The 26,270-nt window shown below is 42.7% G+C and overlaps 1 protein-coding gene across 1 annotated transcript in view; it reads left to right on the forward strand.

Moving 5' to 3' along the window:
* The window catches only part of dock3 (dedicator of cytokinesis 3), a 1,369,418-nt gene that overhangs the window by 597,293 nt on the left and 745,855 nt on the right, over positions 1 to 26,270 (forward strand). The window contains exon 7 of the mRNA XM_068052296.1: positions 16,735 to 16,819. Coding sequence (XP_067908397.1) covers positions 16,735 to 16,819 — 85 coding nt within the window. The remainder of the gene's footprint in view (positions 1 to 16,734; positions 16,820 to 26,270) is intronic.

The raw sequence follows: 26,270 nt of genomic DNA on the forward strand, positions 1-26,270 counted from the left end.
GTTGATGAGCAGTCTGTGATGGGTAGGCATTCAAGGCAACTTGTCTGCAGCAGGCGTCACACAGGTCTTTCAGCAGGGGTGCAGCAACAGGTCTGCTCAGAACTCACAGCAGCAACACAGCAGTAGAAGCTTTCTGCAGGTTCCAGGGTTTCCCAAAACATAGGAGGCAACAGGAAACACACTGGATGCAGGAATTCTTTAGAGACAGGAGACAATAGGAATCTGTCACCTTTCAAATGCAGGATTTCTTTTCAAGAGATGCAGGTTTCCTTTACAGATGGAGGTCTTTTTCTCTAGTCTCCATGCAGGTCACAGCCAGGTTTCAAAATGCCTGTTCTTTGTCCAGCTCACTGGTCCTTTACAATCCAAAAGTGAAACAAACTTCAACAATCAAGTCACATGACAATCATACATTTTGACCTGTCATTCCCCTGCTGAGTTGTTTGGAAACAGGTGCCTTGCAGTCTGTGTATTTCACTTAGTCCAAACCAACCAAGTTTCAGCAATCAATGTCCACAGAAAAATCCTTTCCTCAGTTTTTAAAAACACACAGAATTCTAAGATTTCAATACAATAACAAAACTCTTGTAACACACTCCACTAGTTACAACTTGTCAACCTGAAAAAGACCCATTTATCCCTATTCTCTGCTTACTGTTAGCTAACCAGTCCTTTATCCATGCTAATATGTTACCCCCTATACCATGCGCTCTTACTTTGTGTAGTAACCTTTGATGTGGCACCATATCAAATGCCTTTTGGAAATCCAAGTAAACCACATCTACAGGTTCCCCTTTATCCACCTAGCTTGTAACTTTCTCAAAGAACTTTAATAAATTAGTTAATCACTATAATCTCTTTCACAAAACCATGTTTACTCTACCTGATCCCATTATGATTTTCTAAGTATCCTGCTCTAACCACCTTAATACTAGATTCTAGCAATTTTCCCATGACAGATGTTAGGCTAACTGGCCTATAGTTTTCTGCTTTCTGTCTCCCTTCTTTCTTGAATTTGTGATTTTCCAATTTGCAGGGACTGTTCCAGAATTTAAGGAATTTTGGAAGATTATAACCAATGGCTCTACTATCTCTACAGCCACTTTTAATACCCCAGGATGCAAGTCACCAGGTCCTAGGAACCTTTTATTTATTTTTTTATTTAGAGATACAGCACTGAAACAGGCCCTTCGGCCCACCGAGTCTGTGCCGACCAACAACCACCCATTTATACTAACCCTGCAATAATCCCAACCACCTACCTACACTAGGGGCAATTTACAATGACCAATTTACCTATCAACCTGCAAGTCTTTGGCTGTGGGAGGAAACTAGAGCACCCAGCAAAAACCCACACGGTCACAGGGAGAACTTGCAAACTCCGCACAGGCAGTACCCAGAATCGAACCCGGGTCCCTGGAGCTGTGAGGCTGCGGTGCTAACCACTGCGCCACTGTACCGCACCTGTCAGACTTTAGGTCTAATCGTTTTCCCAGTACCTTTTCCCTGGTGATGGTGATTGTTTCAAGTTCCTCCCTCCCGTTCACCTCTTGACTTTCAAGTATCTTTGGAAATTTTTCTAAGTCTTCAACAGTGAGGACAAACACAAAATACCTGTTCATCACTTCCACCATTTCCTTGTTTTCCATTATTAATTCCCCAGAATCACTGTCTAGAGGGTGTCTAGTTACTCTTTTGTTTTTTAAATACTTGTACAAACTCTTACCATCTGTTTTTATATTTTTAGCTAGTTTTCTCTCATACCTAATCTTTCCCTCTTTATTGATTTTTAGTCATCATTTGCTAGTTCTTAAAATCTGTCCAATCTTCTGACTTGCCACTAATTTTTGCATAATTGTACAGTGTTTCTTTCAATTTGATACTATCCTTAATTTCCTTATTTAGCCACGGATGATGCATTCTTCTCAAAGAGTCTTTCTTTCTCACTGGAATAAATCTTTGCTGAGAGTTAAGTATCTCCTTAAAAAAGTCTGTCACTGCATCTCTACTGTCTTACCTTTTAACCTAGTTTCCCAGTTCACTTTAGCCAACTCTGCCTTCAAGCCTTATTACCTTATCTAGGTTTAAAGTACTCATCTTAGACCCACACTTTTCACCTTTAAACTGTTCATGAAATTCTATCATATTATGATCGCTGTTGCCAAGTGGCTCCTGTACTACACGGTTATTGATTAATCCTGTCCCATTGCACATTACCAGGTCGAGAATAGCCTGCTCCCTGGTTGGTGCTAGAATGTACTGCTCTAAGAAATTGTCCCAAATACACTCTATGAACTCATTTTCCAGGCTACCCTTGCCGATTTGATTTGCCCAATCACCATGTAAATTAAAGGTACCCAAAATTATTGCAGTACCTTTCTTACGTGCTCCATTTATTTCTTCCTGTATACTCTGTCCTACAGTGTAACTACTGTTAGGGGGCCTATAAATTATTCTAGCAAGTGACCTCTAACCTTTCCTATTTCTTGTCTCTGCCCAAACCGATTCTACATCTTGCTCTTTTGAGCTAAGGTCATCTTTCACTTACGTACTAATGTCATCCTTAATTAACAGAGCTACCTCACCACCTTTTCCTAGCTTCCTGTCTTTCCGAAATGTCAAATACTCTTCAATATTCAGGTCCCAACCTTAGAACCATAGAAAAGTTATGGCATAGAAGGAGGCCATTCAGCCCATCATGTCTGCGCTGGCTGAAAAAACAGCCACCCAATCTAATCCCACCTTCCACCACCTGGTCCGTAGCCTTGCAAGTTACAGTATGTCCAGGTACCTTTAAATGAGTTGAGGGTTTCTGCCTCCACCACTGATCCAGGCAGTGAATTCCAGACCCCCACCACCCTCTGGGTGAAAAGGTTTCTCCTCATGTCCCCTGTAATCCTTCTACCAATCATCTTAAATCTGTGCCCCCTGGTAATTGACCTCTCCGCTAGGGGAAACAAGTCCTTCCTATCTACTCTATCTAGGCCCCTCAATTTTGTGCACCTCAATTAAGTCACCCCTCAGCTTCCTCTGTTCTAAGGAAAACAATCCTAGCCTATCCAGTCTTTCCTCATAGCTGCAACTTTCAAGTCCTGGCAACATTCTTGTAAATCTGGTCTGTAGTCTCTCCAGAGCAATTATGTCCTTCCTGTAATGTGGCAACCAGAACTGTATGCAATATTCCAGCTGTGGCCTAACCAGCATTTTATATAGTTCCAGCATTACATCCCTGCTTTTGTGTTCTCTACTTTGGCCAATAAAGGGAAGCATTCCATATGCCTTCTTCACCACTTTATCTACCTGTCCTGCGGGCATGCACTCCAAGGTCTCTCTCTTCTTTTACCCCTCTCAATATCCTCCTGTTTATTGTGTATTCCCTCGCTTTGTTTGCCCTCCCCAAATGCATTGCCTCACACTTCTCCAAATTGAATTCTATTTGCCACTTTTTCACCCACTCAACCAAACCATTGATATCATTATGGAGTCTATAGCAATCCTCTTCACTGTCAACTACATGGCCAATTTTTGTGTCATCAGCAGATTTCCCAATCATTCCCCCCACATTTAAGTCCAAATCATTAATATATACAACAAACAGCAAGGGACCCAACACTGAGCCCTGTGGAACACCACTGGAAACCGCTTTCCATTGGCAAAAACATCCGTCGACCACTACCCTTTGCTTCATGTCACTGAGCCAATTTTAGATCCAACTTGCCACACTCCCCTGTATCCCTGGGGCTTTTATTTTTCTGACCAGTCTGTAGGTGGGACCTTGTCAAATGCCTTACTAATATCCATGTAGACCACATCCACTGCACTGCCCTCAAAAATTTCAGTTAAGTTAATAAGACATGGCATCCCTTAACAAATCCATGCTGACTATCCTTGATTAATTTGTGCCTTTCTAAGTGGCAGTTTATCCTATCTCTCAGTTGATTCTAATAATTTGCCCATTCCCAATGTCAGACTGACTGGCCTATAATTATTTGGCCTATCCCGCTCACCCTTTTTAAAAAATGTACAACGTTCACAGACCTCCAATCCTCTGGTACCTCTACTGTATCTAGTGAGAATTTGAAGATGATCCTCAGAGCATCCGTTATTCCCTCCCTTGCTTCCTTTAACGACCTGGGATACAATCCATCCAGCCTTGGTGATTTATCCACTTTCAAGAATGTCAGACCCTCTAGTACTTCCTCTGTCATTATGTTTATCGTATCTAATATTTCACATTCCTCCTCTTTTACTAAAAAGAGTGCATTGTCCCTCTCCTTTTTGAAGAGAGAGGCAAAAAACTCATTTAGAACCCTGCCCACATCTTCTGCATCCACGCATATATTCTCTTGTACATCTGATAGGCCTACCTTTTCCTCAGCTATCCTCTTGCTCTTAATGCACTGATAAACCTTGCAGCCATGTCTCCATAATGGCTTTCATATTTATTTCTATCTATACTAACAATTCATCTCTTATGTTGTGAATGCTGCACGCATTCAGATACAGAGCCTTTAACTCTGTCTTTTTACCATTTTTGCAATCTATGGCCTTATCTGCTGTTGCACTCTTAAATTTGCATGCTCTGTCCCTTCCTGCCACACTCTGGTTATCATTACCCAGATTGCTACTCTGCTGTATTACCTTGTCGTTTCCCTTTAATTTACAACATCTCCCCTCAGATGATCCCTTCCCCCAATTATTTAATTTAAAGCCCTCTCTACTGCCCCAGTTATACGACTCATCAGAACACTGGTCCCAGCAGGGTTCAAGTGAAGACCATCCCAATGGTACAGCTCTCACTTTCCCCAGTACTGGTGTCAGTGCCCCATGAATCAAAACCCATTTCTCCCACACCAATCATTAAGCCACGTATTCATCTCTCTAATCTTGTTTACCCTATGCCAATTTGCTCGTGGCTCAGGTAACACTCCAGAGATTATTACCTTTGAGGTTCTGCTTTTTAATTTAGCCCCTAGGTACTCATACTCCCTATGCAGAACCGCTTTCCTAGTCCTGTCTGTTGTTGGTACCCACGTGGACCATGACAACTGGATCCTCCCTCTCCCACTGCAAGTTCCTCACCAGCCCAGAGCAGTTGTCATCATCCCTGTCTGCGATGAGTTGGCACACTGTACTGGCAGTGTTGTATGAGTTGCTCCTGGTGTTGTAGAAGTTGTGCTTGATGTTGGTGATGTTGTTAATGTTGCACCACTTGCTGGCGATGTTACTGGTGACTTACTCTGCTTTACCAGTTCTGGTGCATGCCGAATAAGGACTCTGTTCCTTCTCATCTGCTTACTGGTTTCAGGCTTGATATATGATCTTGGGGTTTCAGCTTTACCAACAACTTTTGCTGGGTTCCAGGTTTTCAGGATTGCGTCCTGTAATTGCACAATTTGTCTTCTCAACAACTCAGGCCATGATTTGACATGTCTTGTGCATTAGTATTTTGTCATCTTACTCCCTCATGATAATTGAGGATGTATCTTGCTTGGTAGAGTTGCCTTGTATTTTCTGCCATTCAGTAGCTCTGCAGGCAATTTCATGTCTGCCTTAAGTGGTGTAGTTTGGAATGCCAATAAGGCAAGGTTTGGATCTTCCTTTGCCTCTCAGCATTTTATGAGGGTCTTCTTAACTGTCTGGATGTGTCTATTAAACCTTGGGGAATGTGATGAAGTTATGATGTTGAATCCATACTGTTCCGCAAACTCTTTAAACTCTCTGGAGGTGAATTGGGTTCTATTATCACATATCACCCTTTCTGGAATCTCTTGACCAAACAAAATTTGTACTTCTGTGGTGATTGTTGTATCTCTCAAATCTTTTAACATTTCTGCTACTATAAAGGTATCATTCTTGGTTGTGTGTGAATAAGTCGGCTCCCACAGTAAGCTATAGTCTGCGTAGTACCTCACTAAAAATCATCATCTCTTTCGGCTGTGTATTTCTATACTTCTGGCAGACACTGCATGTATATACCATTTTTTCAATGTCTTTGTAGATGCCTAACCAGTACATAGCTGATCTGGCTCCAAGCTTATACCTTTTCATTCCCATTGTGGCCTTCATGTATTTTCATGGAGAATTTCTCTGCATCGTTTTGGGTACAATGATTCTGCATCCACCCAGCAGAACGCCATCCCAGATTGACCAGTACTGCTGTATTACTGGTTGGGTTAGTTGCATATTTTCCGGCCATCCCTGAATCACTTGCTAAAAGAGCATCTGTAACTCTTCGTCTTTCCTGGTCTCATCTCTGATTTGACTCAATTTCGCTGGTGTCAGGTTCACTAGGTGATGTATTTTTAACACCTAGATCTTTTAACTGGTGTTTCCCATCTGGTGACAGATGAGATAGGATATCCGCTAGCTCCATTTCTCTTCCTGCCTTGTATTTCAGAGTGAAATCGTAACTGAAACCTCAAGAGTAACCTCTGAAGTCTTGCTGGTGCTCTATACAGATTTTTCTTGTAGATCTATTCTAGTGGGTGATGATCACTCTCCACCAATGAATCTTCTCCCATAGAGCTATGTGTGGAACTTCTTGCATCCATTCAGCACTGACAAAAGCTCTCTTTCTATTTTGACATATCTAATCTCAGTTTATGTTAGAGCTTTGGATGCAAATGCTGTCGACTTTCCTTCTTGTAACAGGGTCGCTCCCTGTCCTTTCATCGAAGCATCTCCTTGCAGAGTGACAGGTTTTGCTCTGTTGTAGTAGGATAGACTTGTCTCCTTGCATATTATTTCTCTGTGTTTACTGAAACTCTTCTCATGAGACTCTGACCACTGGTACTCAACATCTTCTCTCATCAGCTCTTGTAGGTTTGCTGTGTGCTCTGAAATGTGAGGTATGAAAAAGCTCATGTACTGGATCAAGCCAAGAAAACTTCTCAGCTCTTTGTCTCTTGGAGCTGTGACTTTTTCAGAACTCAGCTTGACTCTATCAGGTGTGTACACCATTCCAAAGAACTGGCATTCTGTCACCTTTACAATGCATTTCTATGCATTTAGCTTGATCCCAGCTTCTCTGGTTCTCTCATGTATGTAGTAGCTATGGTTTCTCTCATCTACACCATCGATCTGAATATCATCAGATATGCTGATTGCTCCTTTGCATGCCCTGTACGTCTCATCCATTTTCTACTGGAACACATCCTCGCTCACTTTAAGGCCAAAAGATTGATGCAGGAATTTGTACCGTCCAAAGGATGTGTTGAATATGGTCAACAGCAAAGATTCCTAATCAAGCTTCCGTTCCAGTAGTCGTTTCTGGCTTCACGGTTGCTGAAAATATTTGCCCCAGCCAGTGTTGGTGTGATCTCTTCCAGTGTTGGAGTAGGGTAGTGATTCCTCTTTATTGCTTGATTAAGATCTTTGGGATCCAGGCAAATTCTTAGCCGTCCACTTGGCCTTTATCTCACCACAATGGAATTTACCCAATCCGTAGGCTCTATGACTCTGGCAGTCACTATTTTCTTCCATTTGAGTTATCTTTCAAGCTTTCATCTTAGCTCTATTGGTACTTGGGGGATGAATTACTGGTTTCTGCTCTGGGTCAATGGTGATGTGATACTCAAACTCTTCAAAGCATCCAACTGTCTCATCTAAACACTCTGGATACATTTGAACCAGCTCTTCCTTGCTTCTGATTGGAGGTTGCTTCTCAATGGGTGTGCTACCTTCAACCTTCATTGATGCCTCTTTCATCTCATGATGTAACAAGATCAGCTGCAGCTCTTTGCAACTGCTCAACCCAGGACCATCTGTTTCAGTCGTGTAGAACATACAGTTAACGTACTTTCCTTTGTGTATCCCTCTGATTTGGCTCGTTCCCGGCTGTCAAATATCAGTTCCACCTTATGCTGTCAGCATGATGATGCATGGTTTCAGAGCATCTCCCTCCTCAAAGCTGTTATTGATTCCTTAATTAGTAATGCTACACTCTCTTGTTTATCTCCCTCTCTATCCCACCTGAAAACTCTACATCCAGGGATGTTGAGTTGCCATTCTTGCCCCTCTTTAAGCCAATTTTCCATTGTAGCAACGATATTGTGCTGCCGTGTGTCTATCTGTGCACTCAGTTCATTGGCTTTATTTACTATACTTATTGCATTTAAATAAATAGCCTTTTAACCCTGCCAAATTCTTGTGCCGTACACCTTTTAACCTTTGCTTCTTCTGTCTTTCAGAGTCACTCGCTAATTTTCTGCCTCCTGTTCCCTGCCCTGAAATTGTCCTATCTAAGACTGCGCTCAGGTTCCCATCCCCCTGCCAAGCTAGTTTAAACAATCCCCAACAGCACTAACAAACCTTTCTGCAAGGATATTTGTCCCAGTTCTGTTCAGGTGCAGACCGTCTGGCTTTATAGGTCTCACCTTCCCCAGAACCGTTCCCAATGCCCAAGAAATCTGAAGCCCTCCCTCCTGCACCATCTCTCCAGCCATGCATTCATCTGGTGTGTTTTCCTATTTCTATACTCACGAGCACATGGCCTTGGGAGTAATCCGGAGATTACTACCTTTGAGGTCCTGCTTGCTAATCTCGTTCCTAACTCCCTAAACTCAGCCTGCAGGACCTCATCCCTCATTCTTCCTGTATCATTGGTACCAATGTGGACCACGACCGCTGGCTGTGCACCCTCACTCTCCAGAATGCCCTGTAGCTGCCCGCTGCTATCTATGGCCCTTGCACCAGGGAAGCAGCATACCATCCTGGAATCACGTCTGCATCATTAACAAACATGGATACATTACGCAGTCTCCTCATTAATGTAGATTATAAATAGCTGAGGCCCAAGTCCTGATTCTTGCAGTACCCCACTCGTTACAGCCTAAAAATGTCCCATTTATTTCTACTCTCCGTTTTCTGTCCATTAACTAAAACTCAGTCCATGCTAATATATTACCCCCAATCCCATGAGTCCTAATTTGTGTAATAGCCTCTTGGGTGGCATCTTATCGAATGCTTTTCGATAATCCAAACACATTACATCCACTGCTTCCCCCATCGCACATACAAGAAGTGCGACAATGAAAAACACAGACTAAAACTGAAGAGTTATAAAAATTGACTTTACCATTTTTTTTAAATGGAGAATGCTGCTAAAAATGACCACTGAAGGTAAACGACTTGGCCTTTGTATATTCAAACTGTCTTACATGGGACAAAAGAATACCTGTTGAGCTGGGAGGGGTCAATTACACCCATCCGGAAACATTCCTGACTTGAATTACGTCTTCTGAAACAAAGAAGGTATAAAGTAGAAACATCATAACCATATTATTCTCATCCTGAACCCATCAAGAGACATTTTTGAATTGAATGGTTTCCTCTGAAACAAAGGTGTGAAATAGCCACATCATAGGCCATTGTTGGTCACCACAGGGAGGGAGATATACATCTCCCAACAGAGGCAAAGGTTTGAAAACATTTTTGACCTTAAAGGTAGCTCCCTGAAGAGAGAAAGAGACCCAGAAAGAAGCATTACCAAGAAGCTGGTTTCCGGTTAAGGGGCTGTGAGAAATCCAGCAAGTCAGAAGGGAAGCACCCTGTTGTAAATTTCTACATGTTTACTTATGCAACAATGAATTGGAAATGATCCACTGTCTTCAACTAAACTTTCAACCAAGAAAGAAATCTACAAACACCTCAGGCCTGCAATCAACGAGAAGGTGACTTCCAAGAGTATTCAACAGGCTCACCATGACCCCCAAAACCTACCCCACTTAAAACCACTTACCCCTTTTCCTCTCTTGATGTCTCTTCGTGTGTGTGTGTGTGTGTGTGTGTGTGTGTGTGTGTGTGTGTGTGTGTGTGTGTGTGTGTGTGTGTGTGTGTGTGAGAGAGAGTGGATGCAGTTGCGACAATTTCGGCTTAAGGCGTATTGATTAATAGATAATTAATCTTCTGTTTTAAACCTACAAGAAAACCTGTCGCTATCTATTTGACAAATAAAAACACAAATGGGTTAAACCCTAGTAGCAAAAACACTTGCTGCGGTCAGGTGGGAGTTGAACAGTGGGAACCACACACACCCCTCACCACATGGCCGTAATACTCCTTATCACCTTCTAAGTTACATCCTCAAAAAAACTCTTCATGGATTTGTCAAACATGATTTTAATCCTGGCACTGGGCAGGCAACGCAACCCTCAGAACCCCCTTTCACAGCTGCAGAGAACAGTATCTATTTCTGTGACTATACTGTCCCTTATCACTACCACATTTCTTTTCACTCCCCCCACTTGAATGGCTTCCTGCACCATGGTGCGATGGTCAGTTTTCCCATCCATCCTGTGTTCTCATCCACACAGATAGCAAGTGCCTCATACTTGTTGGTCAAATTCAAGAGCCAAGGCTGCTCCATTGGTCTCCATAGCTGCATGACTCGCAGTCACACACGCTTGTCCCTCACAATTGACCAACTTTAGAGTTCTACTTAACTTAAGGGGTGGGACTGCCTCCTGGAACAAAGTGTCCGAGTAACTCTTCCGCCTCCCTGATGCCCTGCGATGTCTGCAGTTCGGATTCAAACTCAATAACTCTGAGCCAAATTTCCTCGAGTGCAGCCACTTACTGTGGAGATGCTTGTCTGAGTCGCAGTGCTCTCCACAAATTCCCACATTATGGTACATCACCTGTCCTGTCATGTTTATCTAACCTTAATAATTAATTCATTCATTAATTTTAATTGACTCATTTATTTTAGTTTTATTGATTAATTGATTTATCTAGTTTAAGTTACTAATTTAGTAAAATAAGGTAAAGCAATTTACAGTTTCCTAGCCTAGAGTCAAAAGAAAAACACTCAGAAGCTTTTGGAAGTAAAAAAAAAAGAAAAATCAGCACCTCCTTTCCCCTCAGCATCGACTTCCCACTTGAACCAATTTCCCAACTTTAGCACTCTGTTAACAAGGCATTCTTTCATGACTATGTGCTCAACATCTGGTACTGGGCAGAGGAATGTTTATGAATGTTATTCTACAAGCATTTGATAAAGTCCCTCATAAGAGACTGTTAGCTAAAATTGAAGCTCTTGGAATTGAAGGCAAATTATTAGCCTGGCAATAATATTGGCTGAGTGGAAGGAGACAGAGAGTGGTGATAATGGGCAGGTACTCTAATTGCCAGAACGTAACTTGTGTCCTGCAAGGATCGGTGTAAGGGCTTCAACCATTCACTGTATTCATTAACAACTTAGATGATGGGAAAGAAAGTCATATATTCATATTTGCTGATGACACAAAGATAGTTGGTTTGGTAAGCAGTATAGATGGAAGCATAACATTAGAAAGAGATATTGGAAAAAACTGTGGCAAATGGATTTCACTTTAAGAAAATGTGAGGTCATTGACTTTGGAACTATAAAGGATAGAACAGAGTACTTTCTGAATGGTGAAAAGCTAGAAACAGTGGGGTTCCAAAGAGGCTTGGGGGTCCAGGTACATTGATCATTAAAATGCCAAGAACAGGTACAGAAAATAATCAAAAATAATGGATTGTTGTCCTTTATATCGAGAGGGCTAGAATACAAGGTAGAAGTCATGCTACAGCTATACAAGACCTGATTAGACTACACCTGGAGTACTGAAAACAGTTCTGGGCACCACACCTTAGGAAAGATGTATTGGTCTTGGAGGGAGTGCAGCGAGATTTACCAGAATATACCTGGATTCCAAGGGTTAAGCTATGAGAAGAGATTAAACAAACCAGTGTTGTATTCCCTGGAATTTAGAAGGCTAAGCGGTGATTTGATCGAAGTTTTCAAAATATTAAGGGGAACTGATATGGAAATAGTTTGACCCAATCTACCCCTAGTTGTAAAGTCTAGAACTCGGGAGCATAGTCAAAAAATTAGAGCCAGATCTTTTGAGGAGTGAAATTAGGAAACACTTCTTCACACAAAGGCTGGTAGAAGTTTGGAACTCTCTTCAGCAAATGGCAATTGATGCCAATTCAATAGTTAATTTTAAAACTGAAATTGATAGATTTTTGTTAGCCAAAGGTATTAAGGGATGTGGGGCAAAAGTGGGTATATAAAGTTAGGTTGCAGATCAGCCATGATATCATTGGATGGTGGAACAGGCTCAAAGGGTTAAATGGCCTACTCCTGTTTCTATGTTACTATGTTCCCAATCGCTTCCTCCCTCCCTGCATCACTCACTTTCTCCCTCCTTCCCTCCCTCTCCCACTCACTTCCTCTCTCCCTCCCTTTCCCACTCACATATTCTCTATCCTGCTTGTGCCCTCCCTCGCCTAGTTGCACCCCCATCCCACTCGCCCCCTCCCTACATTAGCACTAGCAATAGGAAACAAACATTTTTTTAAATGCCCCGTGAATTTGCTCCTGCATTTCTTGCAGTAATGTTCAGGCGATTAATCGTTAATTCCTGGAGACTCCAGGACAGGCTTGAAGAGTTGGTGACCCAAAGTTGGTATAAATATCCCATTACCAGATTTGCCACATGACCTGATTATAGTTTAGTTGTTTAACTGCCCCTTCTCTTCCTGCCTTGAAATACAATTTAAGAATCCAAGATCAAGGCATTGTATTTGAAAATGAATCGAGTGTTAAACTCCAGAAAGCTTGTTATGGAAGGATAATTCTGGAACCTATCTTTACTCAGTTTAACACTTATTGTACAGAGCAAAAGCATTACAAACATGTAGCTCCTCAGTCAAAACCCTCCCCCAGTCTCAGTAAGTGTCTGCTTATAAGTGCTCAAGTAAGACCCCAATTAACACCCTCCTCCTGCATATAATCAAACAATTGATACACAATTAACAGATTAACATCGAGATGCAAGATATTATTGCTTGTATCCTTTTTAATCCACTATGTAAGTTTGATGCATGAGCGGTAAAAGATAAATGATCTGGTAAGTGAAGGTAGACATGATGGGCTGAATTTTCAGCTTGGGTCACGATTCTGATGTCAGCCTCAATTCTGGTTTGGGAACCCAGAAGTGGCCATGGCAGGACATCGGTTGCGACTGTTTCAGAGGCAGCCAATTAACAAGCCACCTTGGGGAGCCCCATCGACTTAAGGATGGTGAAAGGACCATGAAACCAGCTGGCCCAATAGGAGGGCCTGCAGCAGTGTCTGGCCGGCAGTCCCACTGGGAGAGGTGGGCAGTGCTGAGGCACCTCAAGATGGAGTCACCCTCTGAAGAATTATGAAATTGTAGAAAGTAAGAGTGGCCACAGCTGTCAGCCCATCATTGTGGAGGGGCAACCCCTCCGCAGGATGGCCTGTGGTCCTCTGATCCCAAAGGCTACAGGAGGAAGGGATTTAAAGGAGGCATCTATGGCCGCCCAACCCCACCCTACCCCACCCCCCAACCTCCCGGCCTGCCACTGAGAGACTGCCTCTAGGCAACGGCTGGGCTTCGGCCTCCCTGCAAGTTCCATACACAAGATCGCTTGAGGCTGGAACATGTCAGGGAGCCCCGACGTGAGAATCTGTAATTTTGCTCCTGCTCCCATCTCCGAACCTGATTCCAGAGATGAGGGGTTTGTCTTATGAAGAGAGATTGAGCAGTTTAGGCCTTTACTCTCTAGAGATTGGAAGAATGAGAGGAGATCTAATTGAGGTGTATAAGATGATTAAGGGGATTGACAAAGTAGACATAGAGAGGATGTTTCCTCTGGTGGAGCAATCTAGAACAAGAGGTCATAGTTTTAGGATAAGGGGTAGCGGATTTAAAACAGAGATGAGAAGAAATTACTTCTCTCAAAGGGTCGTGAGTCTGTGGAATTCACTACCCTAGAGTGCGGTGGATGCCGGGGCATTGAGTAAATTTAAGGAGGAGATAGACAGATTTTTAATTAGTAAAGGGTTGAAGCGTTATGGAGAACATGCAGGAACGTGGAGTTGAGGCCCAGATGAGATCAGCCATGATCGTATTGAATGGCGGAGCAGGCTCGATGGGCTGAATTGTCTACTACTGCTCCTAGTTCTTATGTTCTTATATATTTGATTCTATTCTAATAGTTATTTGTATATTGAGTTTGTGCCATTAGCTCCTGAAGTATGCATCTCATGTAGCCAGCAGCACCTGCTTGCAGAGTTACTGGATTATATAAGCTACCAGAAAGATCAGGGACATGAAATTCAGTTGCATAGGACTGCTTCTAGCAGAGCTACAAATGTCTGCTTGAGTTTTCCATGCACTGCTTGCTACTGCCCACTCAGTGGTAATGAAATGGAGTGGCACACACAGGTGCATCCCCTGTGTTCGCCCAAAGACATTGAGTGTGCGATATCATGACATAATTGACCTTAATCAGCTGATGCAACACCAAGCTACCAGATTTGATCAACGCATGTGCAGGCAGTGTCTTCATTATGTACTCCTGAAACAACAAGCATTATGAAGCAAAAGGGCCACTCAACAAATTGCAGCTGAGGTGCTTTTAACTTACTTGTGCTGAGACAAAGTTTGGGGAAGCACTGTGGTGAGTTGCTGGATCAATTTAGAGGATTTTGAAGGGAGGAAATAACAGTGCCTTGCATAGGTATGGCGGCAGTTGTTGCAGTGCCACTTCCTCTGCAACATGAACATGACACGGAGAGGAGGAGGCAGAGAGGGAAAGCTACAAGCGGAGGGAGGAGAAGCAGGTCTCTCCACAAAGGGTTTTCCAGGAGCACCACTCCTACTTAGCAATGAAACAGGAACAGTGCCTGAGGAAGCTATGATTCACAAGGGAGATTATCACAGATTTGTGCCACTTCCCATGCTGATCTGGAGCCTCAAACCAGGGGCGGGGGGTGTCGGGAAAGGCCCTCCCAGTGGCGGTCCAGGTCACCATCGCCCTTATATTCTATGCCACAGGATCCTTTCAGGTGGGAGCAGGTGACATCAGCAACATATCGCAGTTCGCCATGCATAGAAGTATCAGGGAGGTCACAGAGGCACTGAATCATATAATCATAACATAGTTACAGCACAGAAGTAGATAATTTGACCCACCGAGTCCATGCAAGAGCAATTTAGCTAGTCCGACTCCCCCGCCCTTTCCTCATAGCCCTGCAATTTTTTTCTTTTCAGGTTCCCTTTTGAATGCCATGATTGAATCTGCCTCCACCACACTCTCAGACAGTAGGTTCCAGATCACTGCTTAAAAAACCTTTTCCTCATGTCGCCTTTAGTTCTTTTACCCATCACCTTGAATCTGTGTCCTCTGGTTCTCGATGCTACCACCAATGGGGACGATACTTTTCCATCTAATTTGTCTAAACCCTTCATGATTTTGAACACCTCTATCAAATCTCCTCTCAGCCTTCTCTAAGAACAACAATCTCAGCTTCTGCAATCTATCTACGTAACTGAAGTCCCTCATCCCTGGAACCATTCTCGTAAATCTTTTCCGCACCCTCTCTAAAGCCTTCGCCTCCTTTCAAAAATACGGTGAAAGGGTCCTATTCGCCGATGACTCCACAGGGGCCAGCAGCTCTCCATTACTTCTCACAAGTGCACTTTTCATGTTTTGAGCCGAGAGAGCAAGAGTTTGCTATCTATATGATCCTGGGGGATCGATTAGCTAAGCTAAGCTAAATCTTGTCCTCATTTCATGTCTACACATACACTTTCAGGAGGAATCATCTGATAGAAATCAGCAGCGAGAGCTATGGCTAATCTATCCCATGGGTACTGAAGCCAATTTTAGACATCAATGAAATAATCAATCTGGTCTTATTTAACTGTTTGAGGAGCTCAGTCTGCTTTAGCTGAAAATAAAGAACAAAGTTTAATTCTTTCACAATTTACAGTACTACAACGACAGAACAACTTGTATTTATATAGTGCCTTTAATGTAATAAACCATCCCAAGGCAGTTCAGAGGAGCATATGACACCAAACCACTTGAGGAGATATTAGGTCAAATGACCAGGCTTGGTCAAAGTGGTAGGTTTTAAGGAGTGTCTTAAAGGAGGGAAGCGTGGTAGAGGCAGAGAGATGTAGCGAGGGAATTCTAGAGCTTAGGGCCTAGGCAGCTGAAGGTACAGCCACCAATTCTGGAACAGTTAAAATGGGAGATGTCGAGAGACCAGAATTAGATGAGCGCACATATCTTGGAGGGTTGTGGAACTGGAGGAGAGTACAGAGATACGGAAGGGCAAGAGAATGGAGGGATTTGTAAACAAGAATGATATTTAAATGGGACTTGGTGTGAGTTAAGACATGGCAGCAGAGTTTTAGATGACCTCATATGTACAGGGAGTAGAATACAGTCAGATTGCATGTTTTATTTTATTTATATATTTATTTAGAGATACAGCACTGAAACAGGCCCTTCGGCCCACCGAGTCTGTGCCGACCATCAACCACCCATTTATACTAATCCTACATTAATCCCATATTCCTACCACATCCCCACCTTCCCTCAATTCCCCTACCACCTACCTATACTAGGGGCAATTTATAATGGCCAATTTACCTATCAACCTGCAAGTCTTTGGCTGTGGGAGGAAACCAGAGCACCCAGCGAAAACCCACGTGGTCACAGGGAGAACTTGCAAACTCTGCACAGGCAGTACCCAGAATTGAACCCAGGTCGCTGGAGCTGCCCTTTTCTGTGTTACATAACTTCCAGCATTATACTTATGCGAAATATGTACACGTGTATATTAGTGTTCTTTCTTGAATCTCAGAAGCCCATAAAATATCTTGGGTTAAAGGCACGTTGTTTGCTGTTTGTACACTAATACACTTTTCTCTGATTCATCAGACAGATGGGTATGGACCTGGTTCCCAGAAAGGATTTTGAAATGGTTGATCCAGAACAGATAAGCGTGGCAGATCTGTACAAACTAGTAAGTGCTCACTGCTACCCGATTTGTTTGTGTACAGCATGGAAATTGCATCTGGAAAAGCCAATAACTCCAATTCACCAGTACTGTCTGTTCAGTAAGATGATTGTGATATTTCAACCAGCATGCATACTCATTAACACATTGTCAAAGGTAATCTGAGGGTTGTGAAAAAATCTACTTGTATCAAGCTTAAGATGGATTCAGTAGTGGCTGAAGTCAGTGGAGAAATGTAAAATGTCCTAAAAAGGCTGGTACTGTGGGGCTTAGCCAGAAATGTCAACATTGGGATATTCTGATTGTGCTATATTTTCTTTCTCTTTTTCTCTCGACAGCAATTCTTGCTAAATAGCTAAAAAAACTCTATCACAACTACAAACACTTACAGTATTTCCACACATTCATATCTTTATTATTGCAAATTGCTTAAAAGCCAACCAAGGCTTGGTTTTACCTGTGGTAGCAGTTCTGTTAATGAAGAATCGTGGGTTTTATGCACAATAACAATTTTAGGCACTGTGAATCAAGTTTATTGCAGTAAGTCAGCTCCATTAAAAAAAAATACAGAATCTGTTCATCTTTAATGGAGCACCAGCTGCTTTCTAATATTTCTGATAACTTTTATCAAAATGTTGATGCAACAACCTGAAGGGAAATAATCTTTTACATTTCCTGCGCTGTCTCAGGAACAGATTGGCACCTACCGCATCACAAAAGAATGATGAAAATGTGTTTTTTTCATTTGATGGCAATAACCTCCACATTGTACTGTCACATAAAACCTAAATTGTAAAAGATTTTTAAATTAAAAAAAAAATAGTGCCACGTGTCTCTGGTGGCTCTTTGCAGAAGTATTAACTTTAATTTCTCTCAGTTTCAGTGTGTGTATAACAAATGTACCTAACTCATGGGACTGGGTGTGGAATTTCTCAGCAATCTCTTTAATTTTGCACATCAAGAGTACAATGGTAGAGTGAAAATGGGAGACTCTGAAATTCCCAAAGAGGGAGGGCAGCATTTCTATCCACCCATTGTGGGGTGAATCAGGCTACAAAATGGAGCATAAAATGAAGCAGACTTTAGAGTCCCCAAATTGTTCACAAGATAATAGTAGTTGAGGAAGGCCTTTTGGCCATTTGATTTATCCATCCAGATAGATCCAAATGCTACCAATCCCCATTGTAGCATCCAGTAATTTCTGAAATGATTCCAGGGCTTTTGTCTCCACTACTCGATCTGGACATTAGTGCCAGATATTGATTACTCGTTGCGTGAAGAAATAATTCCTGACATCAGTCTTAAAAGTACCCTTTTCTAATTTGAACCTGTGCCCCTTTGCTCTACTCTCGCAGGTTAATTTAAATTTTCTAGGTTAACTTTTTCTACACCTTTAATGATCCTATATACCTCTGTTAGGTCTGATGCTTCCTTTCCAGGCTTTACTTTATGCACTCTTTTCTCATAGTTAAACCTCTGACACTGCAATTACACAGGAATAGGTGGAGGCCATTCAACATCTGAGGCTATTCTGCCATTCATGGCTGATCTGTATCTATCCTTGCCTCACAAAAAATTTTATCAATCTCAGTTTTGAACTTTACAATTGGCCTACCCTTAATTGTTTTTTGTGAAAGTTCAAGATTTCCACTACCTTTTGTGTGAACAAGTGCTTCCTCATATGACTCCTGAATGGCCTAGCTCTAATTTTAAGGTTACACACCCTTGTTCTGATCTCCCCACCAGAGGAAATTGTTTTTCTATCTGCCCTATCAACTCCTTTAACCATCTTAAACACCACAAATAGATTGCCCCTTGATCTTTACTCAAGGGAACACAAACCTGTCTATGCACCCTGTCCTCATAAGTTAAGCATTTTAGCTCCATTATTTTACTAGTGAATCTGTGTTACTCCCACTCCAAAGCCAATGTATCCATGCTGAGGTATGGTTCCCAGAACTGAACGCAGTATTCTAAATGGGCTCTAACCAGAGCTTTATATAACTGCAGATACCTTCTAACCCTTTATATTCCAACCCCCTTAAGATAAAGGCCAACATTCTACTAGCCTTTTAAAACATTTTTTGTTACTGTCCACTATCTTTTAATTATTTCTATACTTGGGCCCCCTAATCTTTCTGTACCTCCACGGTTCCTAGCTGCTTATCATTTAGAAACTGCTCTGACCTATTTTTTCTTCAATCCAAAGTAGAAGAACTCACACTTCCACAAACCCATATGGTTCACTAATGTCCTTTAGGGAAGGAAATCTGCTGTCTTTACCTGGACTGGCCTACATGTGACTCCAGACCCACAACAATGTGCTTACATGCTCTCTGATATAGCCAAGCAAGCCACTCAGTTGTATCTAACTGCTACGAAGTCAATAAAAAAGAATGAAACCGGACAGACCACCTGGCATTGACCTAGGCACCGGAAATGACAACAACCTGTCGACCCTGCAAAGTCCTCCTTACTAACATCTGGGGGCCTGTGCCAAAATTGGGAGAGCTGTCCCACAGACTAGTCAAGCAACAGCCTGACATAGTCATACTCACAGAATCATACTTTACAAACAATGTTCCAGACATCACCATCACCATTCCCGGGTATGTCCTGTCCCACTGGTAGGATAGACCCAGCAGAGGTGGCGGCACAGTTTATACAGTCAGCAGGGAGTTGCCCTGGGAGTCCTCAACATCGACTCAGGACCCCATGAAATCTCATGGCATCAGGTCAAACATGGACAAGGAAACCGCCTGCTGATTACCACTTATCGCCCTCCCTCAGCTGATGCGTCAGTACTCCTCCATGTTGAACACCGCTAGAAGGAAGCACTGAGGGTGGCAAGGGCGCAGAATGTACTCTGGGTGGGGAACTTCAATGTCCATCACCAAGAGTGGCTCGGTAGCACCACTACTGACTGAGCTGGCTGAGTCCTAAAGAACATAGCTGCTAGACTGGGTATGCGCCAGGTGGTGAGGGAACCAACAAGAGGGAAAACATACTTGACCTCGTACTCACCAATCTGCCTGCTGCAGATGCATCTGTCCATGACGGTATTGGTAGGAATGACCACCGCACAGTCCTTTTGGAGATGAAGTCCTGCCTTCACATTGAGGATACCCTCCATCGTGTTGTGTGGCACTACCACCGTGCTAAATGGGATAGATTTCGAACAGATCTAGCAATGCAAAACTGGGCATCCATGAGGCGCTGTGGGCAATCAGCAGCAGCAGAACTGTACTCAACCACAATCTGTAACCTCATGGCCCAGCATATTCCCCACTCTACCATTACCATCAAGCCAGGAGACTAACCCTGGTTCAATGAAGAGTGCAGGAGGGCATGCCAGGAGCAGCACCAGGCATACCTCAAAATGAGGTGTCAACCTGGTGAAGCTACAACACAGGACTACTTGCATTCTAAACTGCGTAAGCAGCATGCAACAGACAGAGCTAAACGATCCCATATCTAAGCTCTGCAGTCCTGCCACATCCAGCCGTGAATGGTGGTGGACAATTAAACAACTAGCTGGAGGAGGTGGCTCCAGAAATATTCCCCATCCTCAATGATGGGGAGACCAGCACATCAGTGCGAAAGATAAGGCTGAAGCATTTGCAAAAATCTTCAGCCAGAAGTGCCGAGTTGATGATCCATCTCGGCCTCCTCCTGAAGTCCCCAGCATCACTGATGCCAGACTTCAGCCATTTTGATTCACTCTGCGTGATATCAAGAAACGACTGAGGGCACTGGATAATGCAAAGACTATGGGACCTGACAATATTCTGGCAATAGTACTGTAGACCTGCGCACCAGAACTTGCAGCGCCCTAGCCAAGCTGTTCCGGCAGTGTGGAAAGTTGCCCAGGTATGTCATGTCCACAAAAAGCAGAACAAGTCCAACCCGGCCAATTACCATCCCATCAGTCTACTCTCAATCATCAGTAAAGTGATGGAAGGTTTAATTGGCAGTGCTACCAAGCAGCACTTGCTTAGCAATAATGTGCTCACTGACGCTCCGTTTGGGTTCCGCCAGGGCCACTCAGCTCCTGACCTCATTACTGACTTGGTTGAAACATGGACAAAAGAGCTGAACTCAAGAGGTGAGGCGAGAGTGACTGCACTTGACATCAAGGCAGCATTTGACCGAGTATGGCATCAAAGAGCCCCAGCAAAACTGAAGTCAATGGGAATCAGGGGGAAAACTCTCTGCTGCTTGGAGTCATGCCTAGCGCAAAGGAAAATGCTTGTGGGTGTTGGAGGTCAATCATCTCAGCTCCAGGATATCACTGCAGGAGTTCCTCAGGGTAGTGTCCTAGGCCCAACCATCTTCAGCTACTTCATCAATGACCTTCCTTTAATCATAAGGTCAGAAGTGGGGATGTTCGCTGATGAATGCACAATGTTCAGCACATTTGTGACTCCTCAGATACTGAAGCAGTCCGTGTAGAAATGCAGCAAGACCTGGACAATATCCAGGCTTGGGCTGATAAGTGGCAAGCAACATTCGTGCCACACAAGTGCCAGGCAATGACCAACAAGAGAGAATCTAACCATCTCCCCTTGACATTCAATGGCATTACCAACACTGAATCCCCCACTATCAACATCCTAGGTGCTACCGTTGACCAGAAACTGAACTGGAGTAGCCACATAAATACCGTGGCTACAAAAGCAGGTCAGAGGCTAGGAATCCTGCGGTGAGTAACTCACCTCATGACTCCCCAAAGCCTGTCCACCATCTACAAGGCACAAGTCAGGATGGAATACTCTCCACTTGCCTGGATGGGTGCAGCTCCAACAACACTCAAGAAGCTCGACACCATGCAGGACAAAGCAGCCTGCTTGATTGGCACCCCATCCACAAACATTCACTCCCTCCACCACCGACGCACAGTGGCAGCAGTGTGTACCATCTACAAGATGCACTGCAGCAATGCACCAAAGCTCCTTAGACAGCACCTTCCAAACCCACAACCTCTACCAACTAGAAGGACAAGGGCAGCAAATGCATGGGAGCACCACCACCTGCAAGTTCCCCTCCAAGCAACACATCATCCTGACCTGTAACTATATCGCCGTTCCTTCACTGTCGCTGGGTCAAAATCCTGGAACTCCCTTCCTAACAGCACTGTGGGTGTACCTACCTCACATGGACTGCAATGGTTCAAGAAGACAGCTCACCACCACCTTCTCAAGGGCAATTAGGGATGGGCAATAAATGCTGGCGTAGCCAGCGACGCCCACACCCCATGAATGTATAAAAAAAAACTTTGCCACCTTGAGCTCAGCTTGCTGCAACCTCAGGCTTTTCTTTGCTCTGCCTCCAATGCTTCAATGCCTGTATATCTCTTGTTTCTTGGGCAACCAGAACTGGACACAGTATTGAAGCAGTGTAAAACTAGACCCTTACCTCCTCTGGCTGATATCTGCTGTTTCGGCTATGTTGTTCAACATTCTTTCAGCTTTGTTCATTGCTGTTCTGCATTGGTTGGACGTGTTTAAAATTGAGTCTCCTGAGGCTGCTAGGTCTCTTCCAGCTTCATCCTTCGCATTTCAATGTCGTTCCTGAAATATGCATCTCACCTATATTTTTTCTCCCTATGTGTAGTACTTTATATTTGTTTGCATTAAATCTCATCTGCCATTGTTCTTGCCACTTATATTTCTTGTCCAACTCATTCTGTAATTTTTGAGCTGACCCTTCCAATTCCATTGCGCCTCTTTATTTTGTACCATCTGCAAATTTGACCTCTTTGGCCTGGATTCAGAAAAACAATGCCTTTACTTGAATTAGAAACAGCAGCAATCCTGACACTTAGCCCTGAGGCACCTCACTTTGTTTTCCCCCCACTCTGACATAACTCCTCAAGTGCTCATTGTTTCCTACTCTTCAACTAGTTTCTTAAACACTCCCAGGATTTACTCTAACTCCCCACAACTTTGTGTTTAATAGTTTCTCTTATGGAACTGTCAAAGGCCATTTTGAAGTCAAGGTCATAGGGCTTACCACTGTCCACCTGGGTTGTCACTTGCTCAAAGAATTCAAAGAGATTAGTCAGGCAGGATTTTCCTTTTCTGAACCCACGCTGCCTGCTGTGAACAAGGTTATTGTTGTACAGATAGTCCTCAAATTTTGTCCTGATGACTGATTCTATTATTTTACATGGAATGGAAGTAAGAGTAATGTCCTGTAGCTGTCGGAGTCTGTTATTTAGGCACTACATTAGCTAGCTTCCAATCTTCTGGTACCGTCCCAGGTTATATTGATGCCTTTGCAATTATCCATGCTTCAAATACTTTTAGTCTAGTTTTTTTTTGCAATCTTGGATAATACCATCTATTCCTGGGGATTTTATTTGCCTTGATCCTGATTAGCAATTGATTTTAGTTGGGATATCTTTATTTGGAGATTGCATGTTGCTCACGACTTCCCTTGTGAATTGGAAGAAGTATTCATTTGGAAATTTGCTATTCAGTGCTCATCCTCAATTTCAAGCTCATTTTGCATCTGTTCTGGCCCCATGCTCTGGAATTCCTCCCAGTTACTCCACCACCCCCCCCCCCCCACCCCACCCTAACCCCGACCCTCGAACAACTTCTCCTCCTTTTAGACTCCAGTTAAAACCCACCCATTTGACTAACCTGTTGATCACCCTTCCTTTGGCCGGGCATCCATTTTTGCCTTATACTTCTCTGAATCATATTGGAACTTATTTTAAAAGTTAAAGATGCTGTATAAGTGCAATTTGTTGTTTTCGCCTTTTTTGACTGCCTTCTTATTGGTTCGGTAGTGATGAGGTTTTTCTACTGTTACGCTTAGCAGCAGATGTTTTTTTTCCAGGTCTCTCTCTGCCTCTAATCTCATTTTTATTTCACATGTTTTTACAGTTTCTTCTATTCATTGCAGTGGGCCCATCTCTTTTCTCTTTGCAAGATGTCTACATGCCATTTTCCTCATCATACAAATAGGTTTTTAGAATCTATTTATCATACATGTTCTGCATTAAACCTTTAAAGGTTCTCCATTTGCCTTCAATTGAACAACCTTTCCTTGTTATTTGCTTTAATTATTCCTTACTTTCAAGCAATGTATCTCTTTTAAAATTACATATCTGACTCTTCCTCTTAATTATTTCTGAATCATAGATCCAGCTAATATTTGTCAATCTATGTTGCTCTCCCTCAAGGATGCTAAGACTTCCATTTCATGTACATTTTCTAGTTTATTTACGAATACCATATCAAAATGAGCGTTGCGCTTGTGACTTCCTTGATGCACTGGGTCAAGAAGCAGTCATGCATTAAATCTACCAACTGTGACTCAAAATTCTTGCATTTTCCCAGTTTATAATTGGTTGTTTGAACTCCTCCATTAAAATAACTTCCCTGTTCTCACACATCCTTCCTATCTCTTCATAAGGCAAATTGGCCTCTTTCATCTGCTGATCAGGTGGTCTACAGCATAACCATTGCAGGTGTTACTGTTTTACAGAGCTACACAGCCTGCGATTGATCCACTTGAATTTCTAAACTGTTTGTACCAATGAATTCTGTATTAATGTCCATACTCTGTAATGAACTATGTTTCTGATATTCCCATGATAGCATAGTTCCATACTGCCACAACAGCCACCAGTTTCAGCATCTTATTTCTAAGTGTTCATCTAATCATAAATTTCTGTCCTCACACATTCCTTCATGTCTGCTAATTTCTGGTTTCTGTATCATGTGCCTCACTCTGGATGTCTGCACCATTGCCTGTCTGTTGGAAGGGCATTGTATAAATCCAAGTTTTGTATTTCTTTGTTAACTACCTCACCAATGACCCTGTTTCTTCCACTACCTCTCTCTACCACCACCCCCCCCCCCACCCCCTCCCAAGTCTAGTTCAAATGATTTAATGATTTGCTGTATTGATGTTCTTACTTGTTTTAAGTGCAGCCCATTTTTCCTGTCCTAGTCCTTGTATTCTAGATGTATTCCACCGTTATTTTATGAAGGTGGCATTGCTCTTGCATCAGGCTCCCAGCCATTTGTTTACACACAAAGAATTGAGGAGATACTCACCTGCTTTTCAAAATTCTGAAATGATACCATAGAGCATAATATTTATTTTGTGTCATCTATCTTTGACTTTTGAGCCAATTCTTATATATGATGCTTTAAAGGCCTCTTTATTATTCCTCCCTGTCACCTTCAGTATTCCTTCTAATCTTTCCTCAATACGTACTGCCCTGGCTCCAAGTAGACAGCTCCTCATGCTGAAGGTGTTATCTTAATCACACAGATGGCTGCCCACTTTACTGAGCAAAGAATTTCCTATGATTATAATCTCTCTGTGACCTGAAAACTGTCTCTTTGTCCAGGCTGTACTCTGCTTTTCTAACTGCCTTTACTTCTGAGGCCTTGTGTCATTCTGCAGTATTGGGCAGTGCCTAGTACATGTTGCTGTAATACCTTGGGTAGTTTCACAGGGTCTCCCACATTTTTGTTTCCTTTATTGACCTTAATCCATCCAGCATTTCCATTAATACAGACAAAATACTGCGTATATTGGAAATCTGAAATATAAACAGAAAACGCTGGAAATCCTCAGGCCAGGTAGCATTAGTGGAAGCTGTAATTTTCACCAACTTGGCTGCTTTCTGCAATTGTTCCTTTGTCATGACAGTGCTTTTCCATGGTTGTGTTCTTCTTCAGCTCCAATCCCTGAAGGTTCCCTGTTGCGGTTTGATGCTAGCTTGACCATATCACTTACCCGAGTGACTTACTTACTGAATCTAATACTATCCATTCATCCTCAAGAATCCTCTCATTTCTTTCTGCTCCTGTAAGTTTCTGCACCTTACTTTGTACAGCCATAATGCTGTCTTTAAGTTTACTGGGGAACAGACAATTTTTGCATTTCTTAATTGCTCTTTTATGTCTGCTTTTTGAATAATTTGTCAACATCCCTCAGTAAACAGACCTCAAGGTCTACACTGTGGCTTTCCTAGTTTTGGCTACTCCTCTTCTAATATTTCTCCCTGTATCCCTATTAATGTTCAGATTTATTTTTATTCCTATTGATTTTCCTCCTATTTATTTTTATTTCCATTGAGGTTTTATTTAATTTGACATATTTCAGATGGTCCCCTTTCTCATTTACTTCACATAGAATCTTAGTCACTGCATCCTTAACACTATAGGTGATCATTCTAATCTCCTTCTGCCTGTGCATCCTTTAAGGAAGATACCTAAAGTTATTGATCCATTCAACTATTTTCTTGTTTGACAAGTGTATCAAGAATTACGGAACCAAGACAGATACATGGTGAGGGGTTTGGGTGGATCCCATGATTCAACTCCCACCTGACCGCAGCAAGTGCATTTTGTTACTAGGGTTTAACTCCTTTTTGTTTTATTTGTCAAGTAAATAGATAGCAACAGCTTTTCTCGCAGATTTAAAACAG

Source organism: Heterodontus francisci, chromosome 19, assembly GCF_036365525.1.
Source record: "Heterodontus francisci isolate sHetFra1 chromosome 19, sHetFra1.hap1, whole genome shotgun sequence".
Taxonomy (NCBI): Eukaryota; Metazoa; Chordata; class Chondrichthyes; order Heterodontiformes; family Heterodontidae; genus Heterodontus; species Heterodontus francisci.